Source organism: Hippoglossus hippoglossus, chromosome 10 (genome assembly GCF_009819705.1).
Source record: "Hippoglossus hippoglossus isolate fHipHip1 chromosome 10, fHipHip1.pri, whole genome shotgun sequence".
In the NCBI taxonomy this organism is placed as follows: domain Eukaryota; kingdom Metazoa; phylum Chordata; class Actinopteri; order Pleuronectiformes; family Pleuronectidae; genus Hippoglossus; species Hippoglossus hippoglossus.
Genome location: NC_047160.1, coordinates 782,734 through 807,472, shown reverse-complemented (window position 1 = coordinate 807,472; position 24,739 = coordinate 782,734). Strand labels below are relative to the sequence as shown.

General features: G+C 40.2%; 1 protein-coding gene across 1 annotated transcript; it reads left to right on the top strand.

Moving 5' to 3' along the window:
• The first annotated feature begins 760 nt into the window (after positions 1-760).
• On the top strand, positions 761-23,008 carry LOC117769780 (alpha-1,3-mannosyl-glycoprotein 4-beta-N-acetylglucosaminyltransferase B-like). Its single transcript, XM_034598904.1, has 13 exons — positions 761-887; positions 1,246-1,379; positions 1,817-1,863; positions 3,508-3,621; positions 3,900-3,975; positions 8,027-8,141; positions 11,375-11,505; positions 12,725-12,832; positions 15,799-15,992; positions 17,718-17,796; positions 19,540-19,615; positions 20,628-20,740; positions 22,882-23,008. The coding sequence occupies exons 1-13, from the start codon at positions 761-763 to the stop codon at positions 22,903-22,905; spliced, it is 1,338 nt and encodes a 445-aa protein (XP_034454795.1). The 3' UTR covers positions 22,906-23,008.
• Positions 23,009-24,739: the final 1,731 nt, after the last annotated feature.

Below are 24,739 nucleotides of genomic sequence, written 5' to 3'. Positions count from 1 at the left end.
GATGATGTTGGCATCAAGATGAATCTTATAGTAGCAAAAGCCAATTAGGGACAAATTAAAACTTAACAATAGCTATAAACTCTGTGCAGCACATTGACTCCTCTAATAAATCAGTAAATGATAATTGTTAATGTTTCAGGGCCTTGTTAGACACAGATAAGTGGGGTTGTTCCTAACTGAGTGAAAAGTCATATTCCTGTGGATGCTTCCTTTGGGTAGAAGTGGTACCTACAAAAGTGCCTCGCTTTGCCCAACAGTGAACGGATAATTTTGCTTCAAGAATTATGTGCCTTGCGAAACCAATGCCAGAATTTTTGTAAAGCTTGATGAAAACAATACTGTTGTGAGGGATGATAATCCCCCACTGGTAACATACAATATAAAGACTGAATCGGACAAAGCCTTGCAACACTACAACTAGTGTTGAATAGTGTTGAATAGCTTTGAACTGTTCTAGGTTTTGCTGTGTCTAACACTTCATCCCAACATATCCTAAAAATGATAAGTTCTTAAAACTAGATTTAGACACAGGACTTCTCAAGACAAGATAAAAGTAACAATGCATGATCCATTTACTCAAGGTGTCTAAATTCTGTATTTGCCACTAATAAAGATAATCAATCTTTATAATTTGATTTTATTCAAGGAGTTTCATAATTAGTTTAAAAGTTTAACATAGTAAAAAGTTACTCCTGTTTGACTGCTGAGTACTAGCTTTTGTACTGACAAAATACTTCTTCTGTTTCCTCCAAAAACAGTAATGCAGAGAGGCACTCCTGCTCGACAGATGTTCCTCCAGCCCAACATTTACCTCTACTTGCCTCACCTCAAACAACATTCAGACAGCCTTATTCCTAACATAGTCCTGGGTCGGGGACGCTATGGAGGTATGGAGCAGTCACACATAAACACAAAAATACACCCATAAAAAGACACACCTTTACTGAGGCTCTTTGCAGTCAGTGTCTCTCAAAACCTTATCTGAAAATTATTTGAACATGTTACATAAAAGTAATTTCATGATGCCGTCACATGAAGACCAAGTAGAATGCTGCTGTCTAGATGGAAAGAGAGAGAGTTCTGTCAGATAATAAGAATTTACAGTTGAGAGAGAGAGATATTTTGAATTCTATTCTGAATTTAACAAAGAGCCAATGCAGAGAAGCTATGACAGGAGTGTTGATCATTGTTGCTCTGTTTTCTCTCTCCTCACCTGTATACATGGGTGTCTCTGTCTACTCCCAGTGTCCATGGTGCTGGGCATTCCTACAGTGAAGCGTGATAAACAGAGTTACCTGTTCAATACACTCAACTCTCTACTCTACAGCCTGACTTCCTCGCAGCGCCAAGATCTTCTCATCATTGTCTTTGTTGCTGAGGTCACACAAATGCTCACACACACAACCACACAATTGTGACTCCATGGCCTAGTGTGTGTGTGTGTGTGTGTGTGTGTGTGTGTGTGTGTGTGTGTGTGTGTGTGTGTGTGTGTGTGTGTGTGTGTGTGTGTGTGTGTGTGTGTGTGTGTGTGTGTGTGTGTGTGTGTCTTTGTTTATTGCCACTGGCAGTCAGGGAAAAATGAAACGGAACACATGATACTACACAATAAGTTGAAATGATAGGTTGCTACATCAACCAAATATCAAATGAAACTTGAATGGCCCTTGCCTTAGGGTGATGAGCACAATGAAGGTGTCTCACCCCATAAGACCTCCAAAATCTGTTCACTGTTGCAAAAGTACTCAAGGATTCTTTTGAATTAATTAGCGACATCATAAAAATATCAATGACATTTTTTTTTATCCTCCCATGTCAGATGGACTCAAACTATGTGGGCAGCGTAGCAGAGAACATCAGAAAGAAGTGAGTGTGTTTAGATTGCTTCCAATGAGGCAGTTCTACTACTATCACTGTTGTTCACATTGGTTTAATGTCCTCTAATGTCAGTGAATAGTGACAGCAGTTGTAACGACATTGCATAAAACAAGGTCTGATCAAGTAAAAGAATAACCACTCCTACCATCAGCCCAGTGCCTATATCATAAAGTAACACCTGGGTGAGGCCTCCCCTCATGCTTTCCCCCTGCTCACTCTGAGTTTCATATATTTATAAGTATATGTGAAAATCCCCAACCAAAGTTCCAGCAGAGTCTATGTGTAACGTCTAACCAAAAACATAAATCTTGACCCTGTTATTATAGCTTCTGACAACAGACCATTGTACTTCCACCTTGTAATAATGACTATAGTAGAGTTTGTATATATACATGCTTATAAGGCAGGTGGAGCTGATTGAGTTGTTAACAAAAGTATTATATCTTAGGTAAAGGAGAGTGGTGTTTATTTTAGTAAGGGTTGTAATGAGAAGTGGTAAAGATGAAGGGCTTTTTGTCATTTTTAAAATACATTGTTAAGGACATTTTATGTCCTTAACACTTTTTATTAGTGATAGTAAAGAGGTAAAAGGAAACAAGAGATTGGGAAGTATATGCAACATTGCCAGCATCTTAAGGCTTTTGGCCCCTTGGAAAGAGACTGGTTATTGAAATGAAAATGCGTTTTTGTTAGCATTCACATATTCCACAGCATAGAAAACACTGAACTATTTTACAGTAGGGATGACAAGGTATTAAAAATAGTTTAGCCTGCATAGTAATCTATGGCTGTTTATCTTAGATTGTTTACAGAAAACATCTTTAAGCTTTTCAGAATGATAATAATTTGTGAAATATTACATCGAGCATAAGTGGTAGTTAAACAAAAACTGACAAATGGTATTTATATTCACATAGCATTCTTGCTTTGAATTGAAAGGAAGAATCCATTAAATTTTGCAGTGGATCTGGGAATTTTTCTGACACATGGTGAGATAGGCGGAAGTATGCACTCTCCAAGCGTCCAGTCACAAATGTGTGCTGTGTTTTCAGTAATTTGTGAAATATCAATGTTCAATCCCTTGTGCACAGATTTACTTAAAGGTCAGCCTTTTTTCTGTAAATCTTTGTATAATTCACTAAACTGAAATGATTTTGCACTCAGTGAAGTAATGTCTTATAATTTCACAAGCTAAAATTATTTACACACATGGACCCATAATTTAATAATTTTATACTGTGTAGGTGGTTTACAAATAAACCTGCTTTACCCTGTCTGACAGCCAAAGCCAAAGAGATGCTACTAGCCCCATGTCATGCAATTTCATGCAAGTATACAAATCAAAGCTGTGTATTGCATAAAGTTGAGTTTAAATAAAATACAAGGCACGAGACAGATCACAATTTTTTTTAAATAATTTTAAAAGATCTTGTTTTTAAGGAATGTATACTTAACTGTGTATTTACCATTCCAAAGCAACAGTCCAGTAGACCATGTACAAACTGTGTTGAAAGTTATTTTCAATTATTCCGCATATGATGTAAAGCACTCTGTGTACCTCATTTATATTTTTCAGATGATGTCTGTTCATCGAGAATATGGTTCTGTAGTTAATCATCTCTTTATATATAGTTTTCCCAAGGATGTGCAATCAGGATTACTGGAGGTCATCGCTCCTTCACAGTATTACTACCCCGACTTCGACAGCCTAACAGAGACCTTTGGAGACTCCAAGGACAGAGTCAAGTATATTTACCATTTCTGTCACTATTTATTTGAAATTATATAATTACTGGTTCTGTTAACTTTGATATATCTTTACACCATTAATGTCATATTTGTATTGGTTTCTGCTGTGATGGGATCATTTACATTGAATCACATCACTTTCACTTGAAAAGGGAGAGGAAATTAGTGTATTCAGTATATAAATAAGATTTTCAAGAAAATGAACATGAGTTGATAAATACAACTTTCGTACTGAAAAGACATTAACATTGTGTTAACGCCTTGTCTCTTCTTAGATGGCGAGCTAAGCAGAATCTGGACTTCTGCTTCCTCATGCTATATGCTCAGGACAGGGGAACCTATTATGTTCAGGTAGGGGTCAAAGGTCAGAGTTTACCTGCTGTCTGATATTAGTTGGTTCCCATACTTACATTGATAAAAATCATGTCTGTGTGGAATTAAGGTCCAAAGTGCTGTCTAGATAATGATTATATACAGGTCTTCTGATGGTCAGAAATTAACACTCAGTCCATACTCTAGATATGTGGACACCTACACATTTCTCTCCATCTATCTGTCCCATTCTTATCAAAATCTCAAGAACTTTGGTACAAACTTCCAGTTGGACTCAAATATGAACTGATTAGATTTTGGAGTTCAAAAGTTAAGGTTGCTGTGACCTCACAAAATCCACTTTTTGCCTTATAAAGGTGATATCTCAGGGACACCTCCAGGCAATCCTTTCAAAATTGGTACAACTATTCACTTAGAATCAAGAAAGAACTGATGGAATTTGATTGTCAAAGGTCAATGTCACTGTGACCCTACAAAACATTGTTTTGGTCTTGTGAACGCAACATTCAGGAAAACCTTGAGGGAATATATTAGGTTATACATAAGGTTATATATCAGGAACACTCGTTGGAAATTTCAATACATCTAGCAAAGACCATCCTCACCTCATCTATCACCGTATGGTACGTTGCTGCTACTGCCAAGGACTGGGCCTCCGCTCCGCTGAGAAGGTGATCGGCTGCAACCTGCCCTCTCTCCAGGACCTGCATGGCCCCAGGACTCTGAGACATGCAGGTAAGATTGTGGCTGACCCCTCCCACCCTGGACATGGACTCTTTAAGCCACTCCCCTCTGGCAGGAGGCTGTGGGCCATCAGGACCAAAACATCACGCCACAAAAACAGTTTCTTCCCGACTGCTGCTGGCCTCATCAATAAGGCCTGGGACCCTTTAACCGAACTGCACTGATGTCCCTACCTGTGACTTTGACAATTGACACTCTACAAATAACAATGACATTTTGCACAATCCCTCCCGCTTATAGTATATTTTTTATTTGCCTATAGTATTTTCTATTTTATTTTAATTTTGTTTCCTATTTTTTATATTTAAAATTGCACAAACTCACCACAACAAATTCCATGTATGTGTAAACCTACTTGGCAATAAACCTGATTCTGAAGGACAAGATTCACGAAAGCTTGTTTGGCATGGGTTTGCTCTCACCCGCTCCTTTAAGGAGCTGGAGGGTAACAATAGTAACGGCTGTTACACAAATGGATGTGGTGATGATGCCATTTTGTCTGTTGTCAGAAAAGAAATTCGCAATAAACAGCCACAGGGTTGTACATGCAAAAAGAAAAAACGGCTTGATGCTTCACGCCAGTTACTCCTACATTGGTGACATTAACTTCTTCTGGACGTTTCCAGAGACGAGCATGGCAATGATTGCAGTTATGCCTGGTTTGCCCAGAGAAAGGCACAGTTTGCGCCCAGCGGCACTAAAGTATTATTATGCCGTTGCATCCCTCAGCAGTTAACAGAAGGCAGAGTGGGGAAAATGCTGGATAATCCTCAGGCACAGGATAGATATGGTACATTGAAGGCTCAAGGACTTTCTTAGTCTGAGTAGGCTTGCTGGCTTCTCTTGCTGCCTGGCATTGGCAACAGCAACCCATCGGAATAAATGGAGAAGATGTTAGCTTTCCTGGGAAGCTATAAGCTTTTTTTTCATTTAACTGTTTCTGCAACAGCGGACTCATGTTGGCTCCAACACTGTCATCAAGGCCTGTCGGGCACTGGCTGAGGGGCCATGTGGGACCCAGCCCAAGCTTCTGGATTGGTGCCAGGAGACAGTGGGCATCACTGCCACAGTTATTCAATAGCAGCAATTCATTGGCCTGTTTTTCTACCATGCAAGGTTTGAACCGAAGGCTAAGAAGTGCCCCTCACCATGTAGTTTCTCTGGGACATCAGCAAAGTGGGTAGGCTGCTGTTTGTACAGGACACCATCTGTGGGCAGTGCATTAATTGCAACACAGGGGCGCAGAGTAGCATCTCATCTTGCCTGCATTGCAGGTGTACATGCTGACTGATGGGAACAACCCCCCCCCTGGAGGCCGACAAGCATGGAGCTGTGTTTTGGAAGCCAATGTTTGTTACTGAAAAAGTAGCCATTAGCCTCTTTTGCATGGATTTCCTCTGTGCTTATGTGTTGTTGGTGGATGTCAAGTGCTGCTGCTTGATTAACGCTTGGTACTTATTGTTCCGATGCATGTACATTCAGTGGACCAGGTGCCATGAGGCTGTTTAGCATGATCTCAGCCAGGGATGAGTTCCTCCACCTCCTCTTTGCCCAGTTCCAAAATTTACACAGCCCACTTTCTCATCCACGACCACCGAACCTGGGGGTGGAACACCACATCTCTACTACCAGCCCTTTGGAGCCTTGACCTAGCTATGGTCAGTATCTTGGACACTTTGCTGAGACCTGCCTTTCATTTTTATTTTTTTATTTTTTTTTATCTGGATGACACTCTTGTCCCTATTTTTTCCAGGGCAGAGCATGTATCTCACCTACACAGTGTATTCAAGTGACTAAGTCACCACAGCCTGATTGCATGTCAACCTGGCCAAGTGCCAGTTCGTGTTGGCCACCAGCAAAGTCCGGGCACACAGACTCACTAAGGATGGTGCAGTCTCTCTCCAGTCAAAGGTGGATACCTTCTGAGGTGGCTGTGGCATTTATCCAGACTTTTGTTGTCATTTTGGCATGCCAGGGAACAGCTCCTCCAACCAAGGCCCTGAGTTCAAATCCAGTCACTATACTACAGCATACCACCAGCAGGCTAAGGGGTTGTGCGAGCAGTTCCATTGTTCCTTGAAAACCAACCAACAGATGGAGAATCAATAATATTCCCAATTGATGACCCTAACCGTGATAATTAAAATAAAAGAGAGTAGGCTTCACGGGACCTGTTGGGTTTCTCTATAAGTTTTAAAATGTTAAGATTTGGTACGTAAAAATGAATTGAATACCTTTTATGCATTTGTTTTTTACCATGTATTTTGTGAAGAACTTTGTAACCTTGTTTAGATAAGTGCTAACAAATATAGTCATTATTATTATTATTATTATTATTATTCAGTGGATAAAACACCATCACTACTGGTAAGCGCTATTAAAAGCATATATCATATACATATCATATTTCACACAAAATAAAAGTAAAGACAAAGAACACACAAATAGGAAACCTCAATTCCACCAATACAAACTCAGACAAAAATGCATGCAGTAATGAATCTAGAAAATATCTGGCCGACCATTAAGGGAACAAAGAAAAAACAAGATTCTCACAGACATCTGAGGAAATAAGACCTAATATTTCTAATATATTTTCACTAATCTAAACTCAACATGGCAAATAAAAGTGTGTGAACCATTTGGAATGACCAAACATGGACAAACAAAATGTAGTTCAGCAAATAACACATGAACCATTATACTCTTTTGTGTCATTTAACACACCCATATTACATGCACAGTACTGTTTCTCACTGTTGGAAAGCAAACAAACCCTTGGGTTAAACAAACAGTAGGTGTGGATCAAATCTGCAGAGCAAATTCAGCTGAGACATATTGTTAGGAGATCTGCTATTAACATCTCTCTGAGCTCAGTATCTCTACTACTAACATCATTGTATCAATATTTACAGCCTCTGCACACCCACACAGTGATTTCAATGAAAATGGCTAATGAGACCTTGTCAAATGGAATTTTTTTGTAATTAAAGCTGGAATTTATGATGTCACAAAACTATATGTAAGAGTAGAAATGATAAGAAGTCATCCGACCCAAAGGAGTGTCACAAAATAAATGGGAGAGCTGTCAATCAAACAATCTGCCCACACCCACATAATCCTGAGAAGAGTGGGCTTTAATCCATGGCATTGTCATGCAAACTGGACCAGTTAAGAGAGTTTTTTTTTTATTGGTGGCAGGAGCCATGTTGCATATTTTAAATGTTATTAGGGATGTTTAATAGTGAAGTAATAAGTTACTCCAAAAAAAGTCTACTTAATGAATTTTGTTTTTTAAATGAATTCTTTTTTGTGTGTTTTCCAGCTAGAGGATGATGTTGTTGCGAAGGCAGGCTACTACAGTGACATGAAGACCTTTGCCTCTCAGGAAGCTTCAAAGCCATGGCTCTACATGGAGTTCTCCCCCCTTGGATTTATAGGTGTGTCTCTGTGTGTTTATCAAGACGTTTGTACATTTTGAAATTTAAATCTTCCTCTTTGTTACAGCAATTTACAAACAATCTATTTGAACAATAATCATAGTTACGTACTCCTTCATGTGGCGTTGTGATGGGGGAATAGTTACAAGGGTAAATTATCACATGGATTTATCTTAATGGAATTGAAATATGATCATTTGAGTGATGGTGGCAGATAATATATCAAAATAGGATTGTGAGTGAATGAATGAGTAAATTAATCTACGAAGGTAAATTTAAAGATTATAATTCTGGTAACCACATCAACCCAGTCATTAATAGCAGAATCCAATGATTGGCCTGAGCCTGAGTGCTGCTGTGCTGTGGAGCTTCTCGGCTGGAACTCAGACTTTGGTTCGGTGGCTGGTAACCTCACGTCGAGTCCAAGTGGGTTTTCCTTGAGAAGTCAGTTGTTCAGCAGTGAGTGCAGCCAGCAGGTCTTCGATTAAGACTGTTGGTGCAGGCCTGCAGTCGCCGTTGGAGGCGGTGCTGAATAATTAAGCTCAATGCTCGACTGGCATTGGTAATACGACATAAAAAATTTCAAAAAATATTTAAACAAAGTCGTAATAAAGTTGTTTTAAAAGATTAACAATAAGAGCATTTAATGCACTATTCTCATGATCAGCAAAGAAAAATAAATATTGCGCAGGAAATTAACTTAAACACGCTTAAGATAAAGTAATTCTTTAGATAAACTTCAACAGACAAAAAGCAAAGATAATATACTAAATAAGTGTGTGGAGAAGTATGAAGATGTGCAGGAGAGTGGGAGATTGCATATTCTATCTCTACAATGACTAGATAAGCATTTGCTGTATGGAAAAACAAAAAACAAAAGAATTTAAGTATTTTTTGTATATTTATATAGAATTGCAGTATATAAATATATAATAAAAACAATTGCAGAAAGTTTAACATTATTGCTCCAGACGTTCAATAAAATGACCCGGTTTTCATTTCAGAGTGGAAGGTGGGTTTTATTGCCTTAGTCTGTGATATCTCCTGAAAATAAGCACATCTCTCTTAGAAGGGGGAGTGGCAGAAGGAAGTCCTGTTAGCTACTTGCATCACCCTTTCAGCCAGTTCCATCTGAATAATCCACAGTGGCAGTCATATATCGATATTTGTTTAGTGAGGAATGGAGACAGAATTTCCTCCACATCCATATTGAAAACAAAATTTAAACATTTACAGTGTGCGCTCCTCAGGGCCTTAACCCTCCCAGTCCACCAGGTACTGGAAGCCTCTCCCCAGTACCCAGGATTCAGGATACATTAAATGCTGTATGGTTGTTGATGATCCGGGTGGGTGGAGGGGGTTCAGTAGGAGGGCTCAGAGGAGTGGTGGAGACAGGCTTGATGAAGGATGTGTGAAAAGTAGGGTGTATCTTGAGGACGGGTGGGGGCTTGAGGCCAAAAGGTGACTGGGTTGATGGCCTTCTCAATCTCATAGGGGGCCAACTTGCGTTACTCCACCTGGAGTGGAAGGTGGGAAGGAGGGTGGTAACCAGAGGATAAGCCCACTGACGCCCCCAGCGCCAGGCAGAAAGCCTTCCAAACTTGGGAGGTAAACTGGGGCCCTCGGTCTGAGACAATATCCAGGGGTAGACCGAGTAACAGAAACAGATGCTTGGTGAGAAGGTAACGGTCTCCAGGGCTGAGGGGAGTTTGGGGAGAGAGACAAAGTGCACACCCTTAGAGAAACAGTCCACAATGGTGAGTATCAATCAATCAAATTTTATTTGTATAGCCCATATTCACAAATCACAATTTGTCTCATAGGGCTTTAACAAGGTGTGACATCCTCTGCCCTTAACCCTCAACAAGAGTAAGGAAAAACTACTAAAAACCCTTTTAACAGGGTAAAAAGAAGGTAGAAACCTCAGAGAGAGCCACATGTGAGGGATCCCTCTCCCAGGACGGACAGAAGTGCAATAGATGCCACGTGTAAAGGAGAACATCAGAAAGATAAGAGTATTTACAGCATTGATTAGAATAAACACTTTGTAGCATAACTGAAGGTCAATGAATTGATGGATTATTGTCAGTAATGGTCGAGTATCTGAGTAGTCATATTGTATATTTCAGATAAAGCAGAGGTTCTAATACTTTAGAGATACATTATCTAATGCAGTGGTTCTCAACTGGTCTGGCCTCGGGACTCACCATCACCCCTTAATGACCCAAGTCGAGGAAAATTTTCAACTTCTCAAATTTATTTAATGAAAAGATGGTGCAGTTTGAACCTGAGATAGTACAGAATATCACAGTATGCCAACACAAAAAAAACAAGTTTAATGATAAACCAAAACGACCAGCAGGTGGCGATGCTAGAGAGGGAAATATTCCCTTTTACACTCAATTAGCTGCATTTTAATTAAAAGTCAGTCTACTGGGCCTCCTTAACCTGGGATTCCACCTCCCAGAAGGCAGCTGCCACAATACACGAAGGAGGGAGGATGGACTCTGGGGAATTGCTGGGGGGGTCTGTTGGGAGAGGGCATCAGGTTTCTGGTTGCGGGACCGGTTCCCGAGTAATGAAACCGAATGAGCTGCAGGTGAGATGGTGAGCTGCCCTGGTAGCGCCTCCGCCGAGTCATCAGGAGGATCTGGCGCACACCTGCGGAGGAGGGACATAACAAGGGAAGGGGGGAAAACGCTAGGGGGCGCAAAAGAGCTATGACAGAAATCTCAGAGTATGTGGAACACATATGCCGAGAACCATTAATGTTATCTGCTTGAAACTTGGCATGTGTATTGTTAAGGGCATACACATTTATATGTATATATGTCTATGTCTAACGGCCCAAGACAGTGCTGTGTTGAATAAACAGGAATCCAGCAAACTGATTTCATGTGAATTCTACAACAGGTCGGGTTATTATGTCCCTACCATTGAAAAACCTCAATATATGAAAAAATTGGTGAATGACACAATTCTCCTGAATGGCTTGTACGCACAATTGAAGAGCAGAACTGTTCAAAAAAATGGCTTGCATGAGTCCCATTGTGTTTGTGATTTATAAGAAGACCAGATACATTTTATGAACTAATATTGTGTGTGTGTGTGTGTGTGTGTGTGTGTGTGTGTGTGTGTGTGTGTGTGTGTGTGTGTGTGTGTGTGTGTGTGTGTGTGTGTGTGTGTGTGTGTGTGTGTGTGTGTTTCTGTCTGTCTGTCTGTCTGTCTGTCAGGGAAGATGTTTCGGACTAGTGACCTTCCAATGATCACTGAGTTTTTCCTGATGTTCCATAGAGACAAACCCATTGACTGGCTGTTGGATCATATTCTGTGGGTGAAGGTTTGCAACCCAGAGAAAGATGAGGTGAGTCAGTGGTGCCAAGAGGTGAAAGCACATCACATGTGTATTTTGGATGGTGAATTGACTAGTGGGGTGATTGTACACAATATGGAGGTGCTATGGGCCAAAGCAGTAATCTACTATAAGGTTTAAGATATAAGAACCTTATCGGTATCTGAGAGGGGAATTTATTCAGCAAAAGACAAAAACAACAATGTTTTTTGTTAAAAAACATATAGCACAGGAAAGATAAATTAGTAGATACATAAGGGATTTTAAGGCTGGTATATATAAAAAATTCAGTTGTTTGAGTGTTTTTGTCTGTCTGTATGTTTGTGTGTCTTGTCTCTGTGCATAATCTGTCTGTTGGACTGTTTTATGTCTGAGTGTGTTTGTGTGTGTGTGCATGTGTGTTTGTGAGAGAGAAAGAGCAAGAGAAAGAAAGAGAGAGAGATTCACATTATTGTTCACACTGCTTAAAGAGTCTGGACACATTAATCTCAGACCACCTTCAAAAGTACATCCTCTATGTGCCTTGGATGAGTTCAAACCCGTACTTAGAATTTACATGTTACCAGGTCTGAACAGGGTCTTTTTCTATCCAGTCAAATAGAAATGTACAGTCTACTTCCTGCAGTACAGTATTGTCCTGATGTATCAGAGGCTGTAGTTTCATAGTTTGTATTACTTCAAATTACTTCAAAAAAAATGAGAGCTCCTAAACCATTTCTCACCTCCAGACAGCTGACCAATCACAGAGTTGGTTTTGGAGAGTTACAGAATGAGATTTTGCGCTCACAATACAAAAATGAACTAATATGACAAATACTTTAAGAAACCAACTTCGAAATACGCATAACAAAAAGACTAACAACAACGTAACATGGAAACACTAAGACAAAGATTAAACATTATATATTTTATTATTATATATATTATTACATATTATAATTATTATATATACATATTTACTGTTAGAACAGTAAAACTGTTCATTCAGCTTTGCTCATGACTATATTACTCACATGTCATAAACAAGTAGATCCTATCATCAGATCATATTATGCTGCTTATTTATTTCAATTATTTTCCTAAAAGGTTCCTAACAGAACTAAAATGGCCATCAACACTTCAGGAGTTTCAAAAACTAATTGTGAAGTCAATTGTATATTGATACAACACCCCAATAAACTCTGTAGTATGCAATGTAGTGATCTACATGCCTGTGTGTTGTGTGACGTAGAAAGACTGCAATGAACAAAAGGCATTGCTCAAGCAGAGGTACAAGCCCTCACTCTTCCAGCATGTAGGCCTTCACTCCTCTCTACGTGGGAAACTCCAGCATCTGGTGGTAAGTGTGTTACGTAAGCTCAACAGACAAGACAGACAATGGATATTTGTTGACTGTATTACTTAATAGTATATTTTTTTGCCTCAGTGTGCGACGCTACTTTTCTCACTGAATAGTGTGGCTTTCTGCTCTCAATAATATGGTGGCTGCAATTGAACATCTTTAAATCAGTAACAGTAACTTTAAGCTTCATGAGCAACAGTTTTAAACACTCGGTTATGTTGTAACCTTGGTTCTCTGTATGGGGGGATGATCTCTCTGCTGTCAAAGTGTGTGGATACTTCTTTAAGACACACTGGCTCGCCCGGCCACGCCCTACGATGTATCTATAAAACACCTGTGTTGGTGTGGAGCCAGTTGATAGTTTAATTGACTCCAAGCAGCCTAAGAGTTGTAGAGATAGTCTCTTCACTCAGAGAACCAAGGTTACAAGATAACCAAGCTTACCCTATTGTATTGAGACTATCTGATCACTCCGTTACATATTCATATATACGGGGTAAGTCTTTAAGACACCCCGCAAGGAGATGCTGCTGCCCATAAACCTGTAACACCAATATATGACAAAGGAACTATTTACAAATGTACACTACTAACATACCAACCAGGTCTGAGCCCCGCAAGACACAAAGGCCCAGCCTGGGAGGCAGAGGGGATGCATAGGTTAGTTCGTAAGACTGACCTAGGGAAACAGGTAAAGACCTTGCCAGTCCGCAGAGGTCAAACAGGATAGCCACTTTGTTCAGCTCTCAAGCCACTGAGCTGACCAAGGGAGATTACAAACCATGAAAAGTTATCTATCGATGAGTCTCACCAAGCACCGGCTTGCTGAAGGAGTGTCTGGCTGCGATGTTTAATCTGTAGTACCTTGAAAATGTAGATTGCAATGACCATGTGGCTGCTGCACTTACGAAAGCAAGCAAGGCATCCCGCCACAAAGGCCATATGGTAGCCACACTACGGGCCGAGTGCGCTTGAACCCCAGATGGTGCAAGCAGACCAGAGACCTCATTGGCCATCTCAAATGCGTCCACAACCCAGTGAGAAAGTCTAGGCCAGTGGTTCTCAACTGGTCTGGCTTCGGGACCCACCATCACCCCTTAATGACAAATGGAGGAAAATGTTCAACTTCTCAAATTTATTTAATAAAAAGATGGTGCAGTTTGAACCTGAGATAGTACAGAATATCACAGTATGCCAACACAAAAAAAAAATTCATGATAAACCAAAACGACCAGCAGGTGGCGATGCTAGAGAGGGAAATATTCCCTTTTACACTCAATTAGCTGCATTTTAATTAAAAACCAAAAAGTGCATCTTAAGGACACAAGGTAAAACAACATACATAACAATTCAGTAACTTCAGCCTTTTTTAACAGACTCAACAGTGGTTTCATGCACAAACCTGAAATAAAAAAGTCCAACTACTGAGAAGTAGTTTTAAAAAGACCCAAATTATGTAGCTTTAGCTGAGAATACTCACTCACTGAATCTATGACACCAACAAAACTGATCCTATTCACACTCCTTAACAAATACTGTTAAGGAGTGTGAATAGACGGCACTCCGCTGCATTCAAAAATCCCCTTCAAAATAAAAGCTAATTTTTTTTTGACCAGGACCCACTGAAAACGGGTTCGCGACCCACCAGTTGAGAATCACTGGTCTAGGCTACCTGTGTAACCTGCCAGGACCCTAAATTCTCCCCTCTTGTCCCTGAGGTATAATTTTTCCCTCTGGGAGCTACGGAGATGGGGGAACCTTCCCATGTTTCTCCGAAAAAGCAGCAACAGGCTTCTATGGTACGTGCAGGCATTATAAAGCAGTCCATACATAACTGTGGACTTTCCCTGCATGATAGTGCATGCTGATGTCCCAAACAGACCACACACGTGTTTGACCATCTTCCAGAGGCATATAAATTCCACAGCTCACACACAAATGAATATGGTGGCATGTCATTTTTGCTGGGGAGGCTTGCCTTTAGATAAAAGCTTAGAAGCTGATTTCTCATGTACCACCAGCTGTGTGTTAAAAGTCCCAGCTTTGTTTTTATCAAACAGTCAGCACCTATATGTTTTCAGTGATGGGAATTGCCTCAACTGGGACTCAAAGCCCAGGCTCTCAGGTTGAAAGATTGATGCTTTATTGACTGAGCTAAACAATCTGCCAGGAATTTCTCCCGGAAACCCCAGTCTTCATATGTCTTATAGATACATATGTCAACTGGCCCCACGCCAACACAGGCGTTTATAGGTAAACTGTGGGGTGTGGCCAGGCAAGCCAGTGTGTCTTAAATAAGTATCCATGGACCTTGACAGCAGCGGGATTATTCCCTGTACATATGAATATGTAACTGAGTGGAGAGATAGTCTCTATCCGATAGAGCCTACCAAACACTGTGACATGAACAGTAAACAGCCTCGTGAAACCTATTTGCTATGAACATATTTTAGAACATTGTATAACTACACTTTATTCGGAATATTTGAAATACATAAAATACAGGTTAGTTTAAATGTCTGTGTCGGTTCTGTGACATGACAATGCTATTTTGAGATTCACTCCCAAAGTCTAAAAACATAATTTCAAACATGTAGAAGGTGGAGACCACCTCAAATCTAATATCAAAGTGAATTTACTCTATTGCAATCACAACAGTGCAGTATTACACAAATTGTGGCCATTTATAGATTTCAGGACTTTAAGGTAGCCATAATAATCATTGTCATAATAGTCATTGTGATTGCTGGCATCAACAACTTAATTACAAGATACAATCATAAATACATCACAGTTTTGTTTTTTGAAGTGCTGCCAGCAATGTAAGTAAACTGTGTGTGTGTGTGTGTGTGTGTGTGTGTGTGTGTGTGTGTGTGTGTGTGTGTGTGTGTGTGTGTGTGTGTGTGTGTGTGTGTGTGTGTGTGTGTGTGTGTGTGTGTGTTATTGTCTTTTTGGCCCTTCAGGATAAAGACTTTGGAAAGCAGATTCTGTACCAGGCCCATAGAAACCCGGCTGCAAAGCTGAACAGCAGCCTGACACATTACCAGCAGCACAGTCTGGACAGGGCTTACAGGGGAGAGGACTTCTTCTGGGCATTAACGCCCATCCAGGGTGATTACATCCTCTTCAACTTCCTCCAGCCAATCCACATATCTGGGTCAGTTAATTAGTTAGTTATAACAATTTCCTCTGTCGTGCATGAGGTTTTAATCACACCCCTATAGACATTTGGTATAGTTAAGATCCTATTATCATCGAATACAGTAGAAAATGACTCCAATTATTACTAGTGAGGTGTAGTGGAAAATAAATAAGTGTGGTGGAAAACTATTTTGTAGTTGAAAAGTAACTTTTTGTATACCTGTCTGAGACTTTTATGACTTGAACTATTTGTGACCTGAAACCTGTATGACATTTCTCATAACTTTATGACCTTTCTATTACTTATTGACTGTCTAAGAACTTAGACAGTCGTTAGCCGTTTCGAGTGGTGGTCCACATCTACAATCAGATGTTAGTGACATGACTTAAGTTATGTACATTACTGTCATCAGGTGTTTTGCCCTTGTTATCAACGATACAGGCTGAACATGATGGTACCCTGAGGTGGCTACTGGCTTGTATGGCAGTACTATGAAAGCAATGTGGCCTGCTCAGTAGATCAGACATCATTTCTTCTATGCCCTTTTCAAACTGAACCCCTTCTGTCACAGGCAGCAGAGTCAAAAGCTGTCCAATTTTAGAACATAGGACAAGATGGAGAATATCCCTTACCACGCTAATTAAAATGCCTACTACCAGTTGATGTTAGCGGATGTTTGCGACCACCAGCAGATTTTAGGGACATATCTTCAATTGTGTAACTTAGAGTCATCCGGTGTTTGGTCTTTTAATCACAAGACACCCTCTTCTAAGGTAGCCCCACTGCAGGTTGATCACACCTGGTTGCATGCCCTAGCATCTTGGGGCCCAGTTGGGACCTTTCCTCCTGATCCAGAGCCATTGGCTGCAGTGTTCTGCAGTCTGTGATTTGAGCTTCTTTTATGGTCTGGTGAAGGGCTGTCTGTGAATTCCCAGATCTCTGAGCAGCCTGGAGGCGATGAAACCCCTGCAGCCAACCTCCACAGGGCAAACCATTGCTTTCCAGCCACGTTGCTCTGGTCTCAGGGTGGTAGTGACAATATGTGATGGCCCACGTCCACCAACAGCTCCCAGTCTTGGGGTGCTCAAACTGACCAACCCTGGTCAGTGGAGAAGGCCCTCTCTGTCTCCGTTACCACTCTTGGACAAATGTTGCTCTTTGAACTGCGATAATACCCTGCATACTTTTTTGTAGTTTTCAGTTCGGTTAGATTCAAGAGACTTTCCATTAATGTTTGGGGATAAGTGCTTCTGTGTGTTTTTCTTTAACAATGTGATGCGAAACATTATGGGATTTGAATACAGGTAATGAAACTACATTTTCATTTGACCCTTCTCTGTCATTATTTGATGTGACAGTAGAAATTAAGACTTTTTATTTTCTATTTGCATTTCCAAACACCTGGTGGCTGTGTTGTATGACAAGCAATTCAGTTTTAGTTTGTTTAGAATTATTTTGGAAAGATCTTGAAATTAATCATAACCGTATGCTATTTTAAATCAATATTGCCAGGCTCAAGGAATAAAGTATAACCTAACAGGAAGTGTTGTGATGGAGTATTCATTCGTTGTTGGCAGAAGTTTTGGTCTCTAGTCTCTACCTTTAAGAATGTATAGATTATATGACAGGTCTGAAAATGATATGTCACAATGTGATGCAATATTTTAGATATATTTACGTTTGAATGTTGACCCTGGCAGGACACTGGTTATTACACCTTTGCTGTCTTCTTTGCTATAGGTACCTGTTTCGCTGTGGAAGCTTTGAGACCGGTGGAGATAAATTCTACAACACCACAGTAGAGGTGCTTCCCAGTAATGTGAGTACACTACGTGTGTGTGTTTTCCTGTACTTATATCTTTGTGTGGACCATCTTAAGCATAGACCCTACAGAGTGAGGACATTTTGGCTGGTCCTCACTTTTTCAATGGGCTGTTTCAGGGTTAAGACTTGGTTTTAGGGTAAGGGTTAAAATTAGGTTTAGGTTTGGGTTAGGATAAGGGTTAGGGTTAGGCATTTAGTTTCGATGGGTAATGTCAGGGTAAGGGAAACGTATTATTTCAATGAGTGTCCTCACTAAGATAGAAGTAAAACAGGTTTGTGTATGTGTGTGTTCAGTTTGTTTCTCAGCCTTTTAGGGTGAATGTTAGCAAATTTGGAAGTTATTCTAGACACTAGAAACATTAATTTACATTTTGCTTGTGTCTTCAGGATGTATGTATGATTGTTTGTGTGAATACACAACTCATTCATCATTTATCATTTTAATTAGTACCTATGACAACTAAGAGCTTGTGTAATGCTCCAGTGATGACTACTGGTTACACATGTAACAATATAGTGATTATAAGCTTATAAGCTTAGATTTAGTTTTTCAATTTCAGTTCTTTTTTAACTTTCAGATCAATCCTGTTGCCTTTAGGAAATGTAGGTACTATGTACACCATATTCACGTGATTGGCATTAAAAGAACAAATGCTAGTGACAAAGTTGCATTTAGCAAGCTGTTATAAACTGTAGTTGGCACAAGTCTTAGTTTCCTACATCCATAATTGGCCGTGTAGAAACATGCTGCACAACATCAGGAGAATACGTCCCCTTTTCACTCAAAAGGTGGCGCCGGTTCTGGTCCAGTCTCTTGTCATCTCATGCCTAGACTATTGCAACTCCCTCCTGGCTGGTCTACTTGTTAGTGCCATCCGATCTCTGCAGCTCATCCAGAATGCAGCAGTTTGACTGGTCTTCCACCCGCCTAAATTCACTAACACTAATCCGCTCCTCTGCTCCCTTCACTGGTTACCAGTGGCTGCCTGCATCCGTTTCAAAACACTAGTACTTGCGTACCATGCTGTGAACGGATCGGATCCAGTCTACATCCAGGACATGGTTAAACCTTACACCACAGCCCGTCCACACTGCTCTGCATCTGCCAATCGGCTTGCTGCTGCCTCACTGGAGGGACACCTAGCCACTTAACAAAATCACTAATGCTTGCTGTCCTGGCTCCCAAATTGTGGAACGAGCTCCCATTGACTTCAGGACAGCAGAAAGTCTACACATCTTCCGCCGCAGGCTAAAAACACATGTCTTCCGACTACACCTTGGTTAAGAAGATGATGTCTAATAAAACACTGTCAACTCTGGTGTTGATATTAAAACTAAAATTACGTTTAGTTGCACTTATATGGCACTTACATGTAGCACTTGTAGTTTGGCTTTTTTGAAGCAAATTGTACTTACTTGATTCTTGTTGTTGTGGGTTTGTACCCTCATGGTAAGTCGCTTTGGATAAAAGCTTCAGCTAAATGAAATGTAATGTCATGTAACTGTGAACGCAAAATAGTATAAGTTCTGCTCCACCAAGACAATGTAATGGGGCCAGCAGTTTACGTACATACGTCAGTCCTATTCTTGTGAACATATTTCAAGTGTCTTCAGGGAATTTCTTCAAATGTGATCAAATATGTCTCTCACCTCGTAACTTTTGGTAAGACGCTGAAAATGGGAAAATGGGGTGTGTTATACCTCATGTTGCTGCATCTTTTGCGTTTTCTTCCCTCAGGCATCAACGCGAAAAAAACTAGTCACTGGCTCATCCACACTCAACAAAGAGTCTGATAACGGTTTCATCATAATTGGTAAGGAGGCACAAAATAATGTCAAAAATAAATCTGTCCCTGTGTTTCACACACAAGTCCAGTGCCTGTTCTAAAAATGACGTTAATGTTTGGAATAGGCTGTTTGCTTTGCTCGTGATAACGCTGTTTGCAGCTTTCTTTCTGAAACTGTAACAGTGACCTGCAGAAATTGAGCTGCTTCAAGTAAAGGATGGTTGTGGAACCCTGAGACCACACTGCAAAGAGCTGGGACAGACAGACATTTCTGGGATTATTAGACAGATGAGATGCTCTTCACGATATCTGTTTTATCCCCAATTTCCATAAGAATATATGTGTATAATAATTTTAAGAATGACTGCTTCTTTAACACGCTCTGCAGTTTGCGTCAGAATTATTCCTTGTCATTAATGAGCCATCCTCAATTAGGTCTACTGTATGGTGTCACTTTTTTAACATTATTTAATGTAATGTTTGTGTGCTGAATGTTGTATGCAGATGTTTTAATATAGAGTCTATGGTGCAAGTAAATCCATAATGAAGCTGTTGTGCATCCATGATCAGCTGGAGAAAAAAAGAAATTGGGAAGCATTACAGACCTGAAATAGATCCTGATCAACTCCTGATGGCTTTTAATTATTGGTCCAAAAATCTCTGTCTGTCTGTTTTTCTCAACCTGGGCACTATTTTTATGAATGTGGGTGTGTAAATAATTTCGCACCTACAAAAACCTTTGCACTCAGTTTAGTAAATCGCCTAAGTCGGCAGCTGCAACACGGCAGCAGTGGCTACAATGTAATCATATGGGGCAACTTCAACATTCCACTTAATGTCCACTAAAAGTGCTTTATTCTCAAAGTGTTAATCTGGCTCTTTGCTAAGAGTCTGGCAACATTAAGCCAGGGGTGCACCCTAGACAGGTCGTTGGCCGATCACATGGCCAACAGAGAAATAAATATACGTATATACAAATGCATTTAAAAATCCAATTTCTATGTGATCTAATCTATTATGTGTGGTTTGTGTGTTTGAGGTGGATTTGAGGACGGAGTAGCTGAGGGGGAGATTGAAGAAGCGCTACAGCCGATCTCAGCGCTACGTCTGGTGGTTCACTCTGATTCCGACGTCTGGGCTCAACTCACTGAGGTCTGACCTGAGAGCTTGTGTTAATTAAGAGTGCATTATCCTGTGTTTGTGTTCAGATACTTAAACACATTGCCAATTAAACACAATTAGAGTATTAAATACTAGCATTAAACTGAATAATAACAAAATTATTGGGTGTTAATGTATAACGTCAGAGCATGTGACAGACCCTCTTTTAAAACTACTTCAGAGTAAATACACATGATATATACATGACCAAACACAGCCAGCTATCGGTCTGATCACATTTTATTCATACGGGACCAGGGTCCATGTAACGCTTACCAGTTCAGTTTTCTATATGAAAACTAAACATTTTACATTTTAATTACTATTTTTTATTTGTCAGAACAATGATAAATTGAGATTAAGTAGCTGTTTTTTTTATATTTTTAAATCATTAAAATCAAGAACATTGAGAAATAGAAAAATCTGAAACTTTTCATTTCTATTTGTGTGTTGGGCTGACTGAGAATACAGGCTGAGAATACAGGCATTTCGATTCAACTTCCGTCTGATTGGCTGACAGGGGCTGCTGTTCCTGCTCACCCAATTTCACTCCGATTGGCTGGCAGATGCCTCTTTTATTTATAGTAAAACTGCAGCGGGTCAGAGGATGTCAGCTGAGTAGGAGGTCCTTCATATGTGGCCCAGGACGCATTTGCGTACACATTGCTGACAGAATGTGGACACATGTGGCCCAGACCACCTCCAAATGTGGTTTGGCAAGATTGGCAGGCAGCTCAACACATGAATAGAAATTAAGACGTTCACATTTTCTAGCTCTCAATTTTCTATTTTTCAGTGTAACATTTTAATTGGACAAATGGCTCCAAAATGTTGATTTAAATTTTTTCTGAGAACAGAACATAAAAATCCAATTAAAAACTTTTCATAGAAATTTGAACTGATACGCTTTGCACGAACTGACCAGGTTTAAGTTGTTCCTGACACTTAGTGTGGTTGAGGGTGTGGTAACACTTCTCATTGAGCATGAGTTGTTTAAAGTGAACTAGAAAAATGTAATTAATGCAGCAACACTCAATGCAAATAAGTTTAACAGCTGCATTCTTTCCATGTGTTTAGCATTAAACAACTCAGTCTTCAGCCTAATCTAGATTCCCCACATCCTGACTCCAGCTCAGTGTTGAGCACAATGAAGTAGACATCAGTCTTCAGCACTGAAGAGTAACTCTTACAGAGACTTCTAGGCCACAAATTTAAATGGACACGGTTATGATCCAATTTGTTGGTCCTCATGACCATACCGTGACAATAAAGGCATTTTAATATCTACGAAGAGAGAGCCTGGGAGTTTTTGTAATTTTTTATCCACATAAATCCTGATCCAAAGAGCACCTCAAACTAACTAATTCTGAGTCCAGGAAGTGCTCTTTCTCAACATTTTTTGAAGGTTATGATCCCAATTGGATTTTCATAAATGGCTGCCTACTCATCTACATTGTCAATTTAAATGTGTGGCTATTAATTCTAATTTGACACAACTTTACACTAAGAACAGACCACCTGGCTCTCTCCATGCTGCTTGCCACTAAAGTGATTGGACGAGCAGGCGTTAGAATGGTGAAATGGTTAGCTTGACTTTTCTGTTTCTACGCTGTTTAGTATAGAGCAGGGTCACAGAACCAGGCTGCAGATTGCTGGTCACATCTGCCACTGCCTGGCAATGCACATTGCCACTCACTTTACATTATCCTCTGCACAGTGCTCTGAACTCACCCTCCTGTGGGCCAAGACTGAAAAGGGCTGACAGACATGAAGGAGTTTAACAAACAAAACACAAGTTGCGTGAATGTGGTCTCAGATGGATTAGCTAGTTGAAACTTTTGCCAACTATTAACTGTTGCAGCACGCCTCACCTGCAAGCTAAATGACACTTCAGCCTATTCCCTTTCGTGTTTAGTGTAAAAGACATAAATAAGTAGATTATTCTACTGCAATATATTCAAGTTATTTATTATCTTTATTTTTTTATCTTATTACTGTGTGCCTGACATTACATAATGTTCATCTAAGAGATTTTATATACAAAATCCAAAGCAGTTGGAATGTTGGATGATATTATTTAAACTGTTAATCACGTAGTTCTACAACCTAACACTCTTGTTCTTGTCTGTCAGATTCTCATTAAATTTGAGGACTAGTATGGAAACTTGCTGGCATCCAGTCCAGTGCTTCTCCTGAACAAACCTGCCTCTGGCTGGACAAAGACTTTTCACTACAAAGGAGACCTGAGGTGCCTTCACTGACTGTAACAGTGTGACACTGCAACATGTTGTGAACTGACCAAATTGCCAATGTTACTGCCTCAGAGAACCTGTACAATTTATTACACCGATTTTGTTGTAAGAAAGAAAATATATCAAACCTCTTCTTGTCTTTGTAGTATTAAAGGGCCCATATTGTGTAAAATACATTTTTGGGGCTTTTACTATCCATAATGACTTGAAGGGGGTCAGTAGGGACCCTCAAAGTATGAAAACAGTCCCTCAGCTGACCTTTTCACTCAGTCCATTCTAAGAAATATGTTATCGAAACGTCGCGTTTCGTACTTCCTAGTCGGTATGATGTCATCTTGAAATCGCACTCTCCTCTCAGCCCCACCCAGCCGGTACCAGTGCAGCCTCCGAACCCACCACCCCCGCTCCCCACCTCCACCACCACCACCACTCCTCCACTCCACACCCAACGCGACACCAAGCAGACATGTTGCTGAGCTAGCAGCTTGTTAGCTACCACAGGCTAACCACAACAAACAACACTGAAGAAACACTGCAGTGTGAAGGGATGCAAGGAAGAGAATGTGTCCGTGTTCCACATTCCTCCTAAGAACGTTACTGTTCGAGACCAGCGGTCCTTACGTGGACTGTACACATTTTGTTTTCCTGTTGTGGCAAGGAACAGAGAGAATTACATCACTGGGTTAAGGCTGGTCACATTCAATATTATTATTGTAAATAAATCCAAAACAGAGAAGTACTGTGTGTGAATCCAAAACCTGGTGTATGAAGAATCACCAGGGAGGCAGATTTATTTATTGTAACTCAGTCCTGCTGCCACATATGCTCACTGCACTGCCCAATATTTCCTCCTGTCTTAGTAACATTTGATAAAAACTACTGTGAGCAGCAGGTTTAGGAAATTACTGAGCTTTTTTTTTAAGGACATTTGAAAAAAACAGGCAAAATAGGACAGATACAGTAAAGCTACTCACATAGGGCCTTTTACATGCATACATTTAGGAGGCTCCACCAGTCACTGGTGTCATGAGAAACAAAGCCAAATGCCTTCTGCTCCTACGCAGGCAGCACAGGACAAACCAAAGTTTGGGCTGATCTAAACAGACGTATTCACAAAGCACACAATAGTGTGTAAATAGCACTTCAATGATCTCTGTTCATTAAACTTCATAGCACTAAAGGTGTTTGTATTACAATGTTTATGGGAAATCAGATCCTCTTTAATAGTTTAGTATAAAAAGGCCAATACTCTCACTCTAGATTCATTGAACCTATGACTGTACACTATCAGTTAAAGTGCATCTAATATTTATCTAACATACAAACCTACAGGTGGAGATGAGGTGCAGAACGCAAATCAGCAAGTCACTTGTCACTGTGAGCACCCTTAGTGACAATGAGCATGTGAAACATTGAATTAACCAATGATTAAATTAGGAAACATGACTCATCAAAGATAATCCTCACTTTATTAAACCAAAGTAATTTAAAATGAGTAACAAAACAACCAATGTTACTGATGTACAAATGCAGTGCAACCTACAAGAAGCAGAGTGAACTTGTGCTGACAAATGGGCCTTTAGGCATGATCCCTCAACAGCTACCCACCTGGAAACAAGTTCAACCAAGGAAGGGGAAGTTAAACATAAACACTTCTAAAGAGAGTGGCAGGTGTGAGTGCTGTTGTTCAGAGGCTGCATCACAGAAATGTGTGGGCCAAGGAACGTCTGATCAAATG